The 12,447-nt window shown below is 32.6% G+C and overlaps 2 protein-coding genes across 2 annotated transcripts in view; one reads left to right on the top strand and one right to left on the bottom strand.

The window, feature by feature from the left end:
* Positions 1 to 4,593: 4,593 nt before the first annotated feature.
* On the bottom strand, positions 4,594 to 5,623 carry LOC123712960 (complex III assembly factor LYRM7). The gene is made up of 4 exons (XM_045666377.1): positions 5,352 to 5,623; positions 5,137 to 5,280; positions 4,888 to 4,969; positions 4,594 to 4,816 (listed from the first exon to the last, which is right to left on the bottom strand). Exons 1-4 carry the CDS (start codon positions 5,370 to 5,372, stop codon positions 4,698 to 4,700), a joined length of 366 nt encoding a protein of 121 aa, XP_045522333.1. The 5' UTR covers positions 5,373 to 5,623; the 3' UTR covers positions 4,594 to 4,697.
* Positions 5,624 to 5,842: 219 nt separating this feature from the next.
* Positions 5,843 to 12,447, top strand: part of LOC123706959 (protein draper) — a 46,943-nt gene continuing 40,338 nt past the window's right edge. The window contains exon 1 of the mRNA XM_045656643.1: positions 5,843 to 6,226. The gene's annotated coding sequence lies outside the window, so the exon portion shown is untranslated. The remainder of the gene's footprint in view (positions 6,227 to 12,447) is intronic.

The following is a 12,447-nucleotide window of genomic DNA, read 5'->3' as shown; positions in this document are numbered from 1 at the left end:
GCCAGGTGGGAGCGGCACCCGGGAATTCTGGATCCCCACATACCATGTAACGCTCAGTAACGTTTTCTGTATCCAATAGTAAAACGTTTTGTGCCCACCCCCAGTGACTCTTCATACCTACAACTTATCATTATGTGGTTTAAAGTACTGGAAAGTCGAAAATAATATTATCAATAACGCGTAATTCAATCCCCGCCCGCATCGTATACCCATAAATTCGTTACGTAATAATTGAACGCTCCCTAGGCAACTTGGTAGATATACATTCTCCTAATTATAAATATACATAAAAAAATGTTTTTAGCAAATAACTGATGAGCGCATTAATCTGCAGCTGGATCTTAAACAAATAGATCCTTCGCCTGTACAAAAGCGAAATGTGGCGATTTCGAATATAATACTTTTTGTAAACTAATAAATATGTAGGTATACATTTTAATATATGCTGCAGATGTGCAATCCAAATTTGAGCTGCAAAAGGGGGCTGTTCGGGGTATTTGTTGTGTTTCTCCTAGGGAGTCGGTACGGCATAAGTTTAGGGACTTAAATATTATGACACTGTCTGGTCAATATATTCTTGAAGCCTAGTTGTATGTACAAAAAATATACACGATTTTAAAATAAATGAAGTTTTTCACCAGAATAATACGCGAAATAGAACTAATTTGAGTGTACGACCAACCAGGCTCCAGAAGATAAACCACTCCTTATATGGAAATTGTATTCGTTTTTACAACAAACTCCCAAACGAAATTAGAGATATCACTAAATAAATTGAAAGCCCTCGTTAAAAGTAAATTAATCAATAAAGCTTTTTATAAATTTGACGAATACATAAATGATGCTAATCCTTGGGATTGATTGGCTCCAGTTCAAACAATTTGTATGACTCAATACTTGGCGATTAAAAAGAGAAAACTTTCTTGTCAGTTCTTCTTACCCGCTTCGCCCTTGACGTGCGAACTGGTAGTAAATGTAAATTTACAATTAATTTAAGTACTTTTGTCGTTCATAAGTTTACTTGTTTACCCATATGAATAAAGATACTTTGAGTTTGAATAATATTTAACACAAAAAAAGGATTTTCATTTCTAGAATAACATTCATTTGTTTGGATGTACTTATGTAGACTAGGCATGTATATGATACCTAATGGACGAGAGTAACTAAACTCAAGTAATTCTTTATCTGTTCCTATCGTGGCAAATTAAGTACATCATATCTTAATTGTTATTTGTAATGAACTATATAATTTATATCTAAATAACGTTGACTCTCTGAATGTCTGCTGCAATAATAGAGAAACACTGATTAACCTTTTTTGATTTGATGCATTATTTTCAGTTGGTTTTGTAATTTTCAACCTAAGATTACATTTTATATAAGTGACAAGTACATTTCCTATACGAATTCGAGTATAAGCCGTTACGCCTACTGCAAACTATTTGGCGTAGAGCTGATTATACTTTAACTTCCGTATCCTGTCAGTTATCAAATTCACCGGAAATAGCTGGTATAGCTAGGCCATTGGAACTTCTTATTCGAACGATTTCGACTTGGCAATTATGTGATAATCGACCGAACACTTCCCTGGTGAAACGCTTAATTTTATATAATAGTCCTTATGTTATTTTTTTTGTATTTACATAAATAATAGAATAGTGTTTAAAAATATATTTTTTCCACGTCGCCTTAAGGCGCTAGTCAATAGGTAGGCTAGATTCGCAATTGAATTTGCTATGAAATGAAAAATGTAATCTACTTAAATTAATTTTTATTACACAAACCTAGTTTTATACTACGTTTGCTCAGTTGTAACAATAGCTACGCATGGAAAGTCATTTCCTGAAATGGCGTATATAATATATATATTATGAAATTAAATAATTATTTCTTATAACAACTTTGGAAATCTATCTACTGGCTGGAAAAGTTTTCCAATTTCGTTATGTGAACTAGCAGACTGTAGAATTGGTTTCTAAAAAAAAATTCCTTGCCTTAAACTTTCCTCAAACGCACTCGCATAAAATGGTTTTTATAGGCTATTAATCATTTATTTACTATTATTAATTCCCTATTTTCACTGACACGCAAGCTCATTTGAAACATATTTTTAATTTTCTGTATTTAATAATATTATTTTACAATAAACTATTACTAAATTGCTCTGGGAACAAGATATTTTGTACACAGTTGAACACTTATGTAATGAAAACCTTTAAATGGTTTCAAACTAGGATGCTTTTGCGATAGCAGATAATGAATGATAGATCTTTATATTTCTAGAAATGTCTTACCTTAGCGACCATAAAAGAGCCTTTCCAACCTAAAATCGGCTTCTTAAACGCATAAAACTGGAAGCGAAATATCTTCAGCTACTCAAAAGGCATCGGCAAGGGTAGTAAAATTTACTTTTTCACTCGCTTATATTATGTTCCTTGGCCAAGGTCATATTTATCTTCAGAGACAAAGTTCAGTAGACCTTTCAGTGAGTCTTTCGTTAGCAGAGTCACTTCATTAGATAAACAATCCAATCCGAATCGCTCAATATATTAACAATATCTTCTCAGAAATAATGTAAGCTTTGACAAGTGATTCATTTTGAGTTTCATAATTACTGGGGAAAATAATTTCTTGGGCCTATTTCATGTTTGGGATTAAGATGGAGTAATCGTTGACAACTTCTAGTACAAATTTTTCTCAATCAACATTTTTACAAATTTTTAAATAACTTTGTTCATTTCATAAAATGAGATTTAGAAATAGTCCTCGTGTAACTCTTATGCATAAAAAAGGTCAATGGACTTTTCAATTGCACGTTTTTGGTGAAAGCATTGTAAAATACAAGGCCACAAAAATTAAAAATTGTTTGAATAATCGGGAATAACGAGGATCACCTATAGTGGTACCTACCTAGTAATCCAAAGGTCACAATCATATTTGCTGCTTTGTTGTCCTTTATGAATAGCACCCATAAAAAGAAACATACAGTGGAAAACATGCTTTCCTGTCTCCTCCCATTTTAAATAAAAAAATGTGTCTTTCAAACACAATATTTTCACATTTATTGCTATAAGCTATTGTATTGTAGTTTTTTTATAACTCTAACCTAAAATATTAAGTATCATTTCCACAAAATTATCTATTTGCAACCTTCAGTTTTATTGCTTTTCTTATGCCATATATATTAATACATTCCTTGTTACATTTCATATAATATTGCAAGACTTGTATCCTGCTGTAGTTAATAACTGAATATAATATTGTTAGACAGGCAGAATGCAAAATAATTAGTGAACTATTTATTAATTACTGTTTTTTAAACCATTTACATATTTTTAGATTATTGGTGAACTAAATACCATCTCTAAACACATTGTAACAGCTCATCTGGCTGCTAAGGATCGGGAACTTATATTGGGGTGGTTTGAAAAATTGTAGGAGTTAACTACACATTCTGTGTAAACATAATCAGAATTATTAATATTGTTATATACTAACAATATGAAAATGAAGTGAGACCCTTTCCAGGCTTTGGGTGAGAGGACCATCCCCATGACCCCTCAGAATCCACACTTGTCTGGTGGACTTTTTTTTACATAAAAACTTTAATTAAATAATAAGAATGATATGCATCACAGTTTTATCTAAAGGCACTCTTTTTAAAAGGCTTTCCTATAAATTTGACAGGAGTTCCACAGAGCATTCTGCAAAGTGCAATCTATAAAGACTGAAAGGCAGGCAACTGAACAGCTATGGTGAAAACTCAAGAGTTGAGATTTAACAAGTGAAGTATCATCTATAATGCGCTTAGACCACCTCACAATAGCATGCAAGACACGCAGATGACATTTGGCAGCATCGTCCCAGAGAGACTGTAGTACTCCATACATGAACATACTTGATCTTGATAAAGATTAAGAAGATGTTCTGTTGTGCAAAACCGTTCAACTATAGCCAAAATACCAACAGTTTCTTGCCTACCATGTTGTCTATTGAGATCAGCTGACAAGGTAACGCCAAGCAACACAAGACGGTCAGCTATTTCCAACTAAACACTCCAGAAGATTGGACTGAATCCAAAAGCACTCTTACTGCTACTCGTTAGACAGTCCTAGGTTTTATTTATGTGGTTGTTTCGTATTATCGTAGAGCTTCGACAGACTGTGTTGTTGGAAAATCTTCTTATGTATCAGGAAGAATCACAGAAGTGACAGATCCCTGTGGTACACTGGTACTTACAGCCAAATTAGAGAGTAACCATCAAAGAGCACTTCTTCAAGATATCTGCTATCCATTTCTACTCCATGCCATTTCAAGACTACCCCATTAGGTGAGATGCATGTTATTAAAGTTCACCTGTAGATTGATAACTTGAGTGTTATCAATCTACAGATGAAGACTATGTTTTTCTGATACCTACAGCTGAGTTTCTTTATTGGATTTCTAGGCAAAATACGAGATCACCACAACATACATTCCACAGCCGAGTATTATTTAATGCATTTTTTACCATGCTCCACCACAATGTGGAAACTACCCACTGAAGTATTTCAGAGGAAATTTATCATAGTCCTTCAATGAAAGGAATGCTTACCATATATGAACAATATAATATTAAGGTACAGTTGAAATTATTTTTCTAGACATTTGTCCTACACAATCTACATTATACTTAAGACTATAAACATCTCATATTATTTATCTTTCTTGTCCTGACAACATTGTTGATTTTTTCTACGTCTTTTTGGTAATTCTGCATTTTCATCGAACATGACATTGTCCAGCTTAACAGTGTCTTCAGTAATTCTTGCCTCTAAAAAAGAAAAAAAATATCATTGTCTGAAATATTCCTTAAAATAAATTCTTATAATATTAATTACTTACCAAACACACCAGGCTTGACTTCTCGGGCTTGAATGACTTGAGTTTTCAGTTCTTGTTCAATTTCCTCACTAAACTTAACCATCTGAAATTTATAATATAGTACATACAGCGAATATTACATTTCTGTATAACTTTAAACTTAAATAACAACATACTTGGACATCCAAATACACATAGAATGAAATATTACCTTAATAAAAAGTGCTATCTTATATATAATTGTAATTAGTGACGCAATATGTTACTTACGGCTTTTATTGCTTCTTCATCTTTGACTGCTTTATTTTTCTTATATTCATCGTTTATTTTTAGTCTTGCCGCAGTTAGTGCCTTATGGTCCCCATCGAAAATTTTAAGTCGAGTTCGATGCAGACTTTTAAAATTTTTCAATACCTATGAAGGTAAGATTACTATAATATCTTTGCAAAGAGATTAGACGAAGCATATATATCTAGTATACATACGGTATGTCTTAGTTTTTCCATTTTAAAAAGGAGAGATGCCTAATTTTATGATTGCAGGATAGTTTAAACGTAATTAATACATAATGGTTCAAAAAATTACAACAGTTATTGAATATTGACTGTCACTGCTTAATGCTTATATTAAAATAAAAACGTATTAACGTATGTATTTAAGTCCAATTGATATTTGAAATTGATACAATTTTGATTACTGACATTAGACAAGTAACACTTCTTGCCATTTTCCTTTCTCGAATTCTGTCTTAAAAATCCAACATGAAACGTTGAAACTTGGATCTATCATGTACAGAACATGAAGTAACTACATCGCGCATGCTCCTTTTATAAAAACAAAAGAGATTGATCATGGAATTACAGTCTGCTACTGGTTGCACAGACTTAAAAACTTTGTACGTCTGTGACTTGTGTTGTACTTGTCAATTGTATCTATGATGTTTGATAATGTTATAATTCTCAAATGACGTCAAAGGGCGATTGATCATTGACGTCTTGCGCAGTAATTTACCGATAGCAAGTGCAATCACGACTGCCGCGTATTACTAGTCTGTGGTTGAAATTTATCGTACTCTATGTGTACAAAACAAGTATTAAGAAAATTGTGATTGACTTCACATATTTTAAAAATTATTTTGTTTAAACATTTTGAATCCTAAAAGCTCACATTAATTATTAACAATGAATATTCAGTAGCATAAGTGCAATCATCATAGTTATATTTGCTTGGTGAACAGTGTAAATAGGTTTCGTGTTAATGTAATATAAAGCTTGTTTTATTTGACCTACAAGTGTAGTTGGATTCCTTTGAATTTTATGAAGTGAATCACGGAGATCTTCATCTGATTTATCACATCCGGGTAAGTTTAGCCGCAAAAACGTCTATTGCCAATTTTTCTAAACAAATACAAATACAAAATTAGCTTAACTTCACGTAACTACGTAACAAATAAAAATTTACGTCGACTTCACTGTTGGATCGTTTAATCATTTGTAATTTTGTAGGTAAGTAATAAATTGACCAAGCCAAGAGGTTTGTGTTTTCACGAACTGGCAATAAGATAAATATAATCTTCTTTTTATAAACTAATAAGTTTGGATACTGACATGTTTGGATAGTACAATCATTAATATCAAAATATTTTCAAAGAATTCTAATTATAAATTAAAGAACAATAAAATATATTAAAAGTTCTTGTATGTAAAGAATCTATCTTATTTCTTTACTTACTACTTTCTCTACTTTGTGCGTTAGTTTCTTTTATCATGAATACTTTATTATTATATGTGTGTCTGTGGTTTTCTTATATTAGCATAAACTGATAGCTGGTCATTTTATAATTCTATTGATATACCTATGTCTAAACCATGATAGTTTATTTACAACAACACATTTAACAAATGTGTTGTTACTCCAAACCAACATAAACATACATATTGAATTAGTGTAAAATCTTATTTATAGTCCTTACACATGTGTATGGTTTGCCTAAATTAGTCATATTCATAGAATTGTGGTGTTTTCACACATATGTTTCCTTTAAACAGATTTCAGCATGGGGTTATTTGCTTGAATGTGACACAAACTGATCTAAATTTCAATTTGATGGTTTAAATATGTTGTATGTATTAGTTAGTTAACCTTTGCTCGAACTGGGAACTGATTTTAAATCTTGCTATAAACTATCTGCCTTATTAATGTTTATCAAAAATGTGTTGAAATTGTCATATTTGTAGAAATTTATGAATACTATTGGAAGTGAAATGTATAATACAACACCATGTTTAAATTTAATGTCCCAAAATGCCTCCATGAACCTTAATATTCTATTTACCATGTCATTTAAAATAACAATTTGATAGTCTGTTTCGGCATAAAAGTAGATATAAAAATCAATTCCGAGTTTGGTCAAAGGTTAAATACCTTCCTTTTATACATAATCTTGTTAGATAATTGTCTAGAAGTGATTAGCTAAACTCTAATTTAACTATGGCTTCTAGTATTTTTCTAAGTATTGGCGAGGAAAGTATATGTTTTATTATGTTATTGTATATGAATGGTAAACTTATTGTGTGTGATTTTAGTATATTGATTGAAATAAAAAGAAAAATATTTTTTTTTCTAGATAAGGGCCTTATATCAAATTAATTTATCCTATGTTTTATGTAACATTATATTTAAAAAAGTACCAAATGGATAGAAATTTATTTAATGTTGTGTATCTCTAATTAATACAAAATGCTCTAGAATCGTCTGTATGTTCTAATGTTGATTGGGTAACATAGCTATTTACCATGATGCCCTGTGGTTTTATAGCATGTATACAGTATAATATGACAACCAATCAAAGCATGTATTGTAAACATTTCTTTTTCCTGGTAATTGAACGTTTATCGCAATAACATCCGGGATGGCCGTGTCGGTTTGACGAGTTCTGTCTGCGCTTTTTATGTATTCACTTGACACCATCAATAATGATGTTTGTAAATATTGACGTGGGAGACTTTCTTTAAGGGCACTGGGGTCTAACAAAAACTTATAAAGCTATGAAAATAAATAATTCTTTATAGATTCTTAAGAATACGTGAGTAATGTATTTACAATCATTAGCCGGGAGAGCCTTTCCCTACTTCTATTCGGTGCGCCATGCGATGCTTGGCTAAAAATATTGTCCCAAAACAGTGACAACGGTGACACGGTTGTAGTCGTGTGTGACGTTGTGTGATTGTCTAAGTTAACGTTAAATAATTTACATCAACCAATCTATCTTCTCTTCTCTATAAACAGTCTAACATAAGTTGGGCGGCCCTTTAACCTTTTTAATATCATAAACGTGTTTGCAATTTGCATGTATATAAACATTTATATCTGTACATATTCTTCAACTATTATTTATGATAAACAGTGAATCATTAGCACAACAAAGAAACACGCTTTATCTCATGAATTTGCTGTGTTTACATAGTGACATGCATACTGACTGACCCGGTCTAATAAAACACAATTGTTATGCCTTGAATTGAACGTTCGCTGTTTTAATAATATGCTTACGGAATATTTGGTCTTTAGGCAATTGTGTGAGCTATTGAATGAATTGAAAAATTAACATTTTTAATTAACAATGCTATTTTTATCCTCTTCTATGTTCAATTGTGATTCAGTGCGAAACATATGTAAAAGTATACATAAGGCGGGTTCGATATACATAATTAAATAAGAAATTATAATGGTATGTTTGCTTTTTTGAAATTATATTTTTGCATTAGCAACAGCAGAAAATTATAACCATCTGTAAGCATATACAAAGTCTGGTTTGTCGAATACATTTGGGTTTAAATTTGTTAAATAAGTTTTAACTGACAATACACCGGCTGACTGGATCGTTCCGTAATCAGCCGATATAAAGAAAACGTTTTACTGCAAGGAATATTTTACTACATGACATTTGCTTAAGTAATGCGTAGGTTAAAATACTGTTAGGAATGTGACCTGACAAATCGCAGCAATCAACTAGTCTGGAAACATAAAATAACCTACTCAGACTCGTATTAAAAGTGAGAATAAAAATAAGGACTGGTTTACAGTATCGTGTTGTTAATTATAGATAATTATGCTAATTATTTATTTGTGTATCCAATAGAATGATAATAATAATAATAGTTTATTGCAAGAATATGGTACAGAAATGTGTATGGTGGTAGTATAGTAAGTTCGCATATTCTGCCACACACAATGGCGTGCACAATTTGTCTTTAAAGCAGTTTTACATTTTACATTATTAGTCATATGAATTGGTCAATTCTTATATTATTTGTGTCGTACATATAATATTAAATTTATATCAACTACAGTGTCTCACACAAATAACCATTTATTGAATTTTTTTCATACAAGAAAAGAGCGTATGAAATCTTTTAAAAGCTGGCAACGCACTCACTTAACATCAGATGAACCTCCTGCCCTGTTGTATAAAAAATCATAGCCCAATGGATGAAGTTGGCGTCCACACGCCACTTTGACAAGGCTAAACACCATCCAAATCCGCTGGTGCGTAACAGCATCAACTATTACCCCTTCCCGACAAAAAAGGCTCGTAGGAGGCCCCGACACATACTAACGGATCCGGACGATCCAATTACTGTAGCAAACAATAAATTAAAACCGCCTTCACCGGGGAAGGCGAGGACCTTTACTTCGCACTTCGCTCACTACAGTGAGCTTCCGTCCTGCCCTTCAGGCGATTGACCACCCCGCGACGGCCCAAGCCGAGGTTCGAGTCTCACAGGAGACGCCCTTGCGCTAGCTGCGGGAAAACAAGCCATTCTGGCCGAGCTACGCTCGCCAAAACAGCCCGAGCTGAGCTGTAAAGGCCCTTAAGGCCAACAGCGAGATTCCATTCAAAAAAAAAAAAGTATAAAAAATACAGTCGTAATTCACGCTAAGTCTTGTGTCTTATCAGTTACTTAAGTTACGTAGCTAAAGATTTTTTACTTCTCTCAGCTATATAATCATTTGTAAACTAATCGAGCGTAATATGTAAATATAAATACAATGTAAACTCATTTAACTACGAACTCCCTAAAGCGTCGAAATCAATTGGCTTTGGTTGGTTTAGCTTGTCTTCCATACAATGATACACTCTACATAGAATTACGCCCTCTCTCAATAAGGACAACAATTGAGTAATAAAGTACTTATTAAGTTGCTTAAATTAGTCAAAACTGCGCAGCTGTGTACGTTCTTTTGTCGCTTTAGTATCGTAGCCCGCAATAAACTCACCTGTCGGCATCATGCATACGTGTAGACTGTTGTTGACCATGACTAATAAGTAGGAGTTATAAGTAATCATATTCTTAGTTGCTCACCAACTTTCGAACTGTAAACATGCCTAGTAAAAGAAAATGACTGTGTTTTAATTCAAATGATGAAGACGGATGTGTCTGACCCTCCGCCGAGCATTAAAAAAGCTCTGGTAGCAGCTAAATTATTGGTATAATACTTCCTTTATCACCAACATGCCTCAATATCGCAAAACCATAAAAATACAACACAATTACTGGTGCATTAAAAGACGGCAGACAAAAATAAGATTATTTTGTATGTACATAACTAATAACACTAGTCTGAAGTTAACTTTTTATTTTTAGTAGTGTGATTTTTCTTCACTCTAGTTAACGACTCTAATTCTCTATAACGTGCGTCACCAGTGTCGTTATTATAGAGTTTACACTGAACATACATAATTTGAACAAGTGCGAATAATCTTTCATATTTGACGGGAGTTTAAGGGGAAGATTCAAGCGACGATGACTCTCCTCTGTCAAAACCACATTGAATTTTTTTTATTTTTTTATAAAATAGGGGGCAAACGGGCAGGAGGCTCACCTGATGTTAAGTGATACCGCCGCCCATGGACACTCTCAATGCCAGAGGGCTCGCGAGTGCGTTGCCGGCCTTTTAAGAATTTGTACGCTCTTTTCTTGAAGGACCCTAAGTCGAATTGGTTCGGAAATACTTCAGTGGGCAGCTGGTTCCACATAGCGGAATATATATATTTGATATATGAGTCGTAATAATTACTAGATTCTAGTATTTTTTTATACATTTACGCAGTTTAAATTTGCGTGTATAATCTGTAATATGAATAAGGTCACTCAGCAGATTATGGAAATAATATTAACTCTGACCTAAATGTGTATAAAATAAACGTTTTAGCACATGTGATAAGCCGCGACATGTAGACATATAAAAACTATTCATGGCTATTTCAATCTGGGATTTTGTTGCTGTGTTCTCAAAACATTTGGACATTGGATTGCAAACATGATATTGGAATAAATACCTACTGTTTTAATATGGTCACGATTTGTTGATTATGTATAATTTATTAGTAACAAGGAGGAGGCTGATAAAACTATCAAACAAGCACGCGTTGTCTTAGAAGAAATGTACGGTGCATGAATTGTTAAAACGCAAGCACAGCGTACAAGGAGCCCATCGAGAAAAAAAAACTTCCTAGTAAAAAGATTTTATTTTAACACGTTCAGACAAATATTTTCACGTATGGCAATTCAATGTATTTCTATAATTTGATTTTTATTTTGGTGATCGAATTGCACAGGTCACGTTCTATTTAAGATGTAACTTTATCGTTATTATTTAAAATAAGAAGGATTACTGACGCCCAGATTTGTAATTTGCGATATATTGTCTTGGCTACGTTACGTAATTTACATAAAAATATTCTAATTTCAAATGGTTTGTGATGGCGAAATGTGAGATATTTTTCAAATTAGAGATCTAGCAGATTTCTTATTGAAATTTCTGATAATTCTTTGAAAAAAAACGAAGTTTCTTTTTATACAGAATCTGACAGACGTTTGCCTACAATCCCACTACATGAGATGTGGCATATTGGAGGGCACACGTGTCTGTTCTGAGATGTCTGTTCAACCATAATGAATGAATAAGATTTTGCGGAATTATTTTCACTTTAGAATAAACTTAAAATTTTAATGATGCTGATATTCAATTGACTTATTAAGTTTGGAAGCAATTAGCAGTTAAAATTTATATAATATCAAATAAGGATTAATTATAAATTGCTATTGGCGTATGTTCTGAGACTCTTGACAAACAAGTTTACCGTTTTGCGATATAATCTGTGTCACTCGGTCATCGGTCACGATTCGATTGTAATTCTAATATTAGAAATCGACACAGATAATAAATAAAGAGCGATTATATCATATTATATGTACTCTTGTGAATATCAAAAATCTAAAAAAAATATATATTAATAAACCAAAAATTTATATTATATTAGTGCAAGGTTTTTTAAATTTAAAAATCCTGTAGATTTTATTATAAAAATGATTGCAGAAAAGTGTTGAGAAATAAGAAGCTGATATTTAAATAAACTTTGACATTATTAAATTCAATTCGGGGTATGATTAGGGAGCGTTCAAGTATTATGTCACGCAATTTTTGGTGCTGGGTAGGGGCCCCATGAAACGCACCGTAACGTTTTCTGTATCCAATAGTAAAACGTTTCGTGACCAACCCCAGTGACTCTTTATA

The sequence above is a fragment of the Pieris brassicae genome, chromosome 1 (genome assembly GCF_905147105.1).
Source record: "Pieris brassicae chromosome 1, ilPieBrab1.1, whole genome shotgun sequence".
In the NCBI taxonomy this organism is placed as follows: Eukaryota; Metazoa; Arthropoda; class Insecta; order Lepidoptera; family Pieridae; genus Pieris; species Pieris brassicae.
Note: the sequence above shows the minus strand (reverse complement) of the source record. Positions and strands in the feature narration are given on the sequence as shown.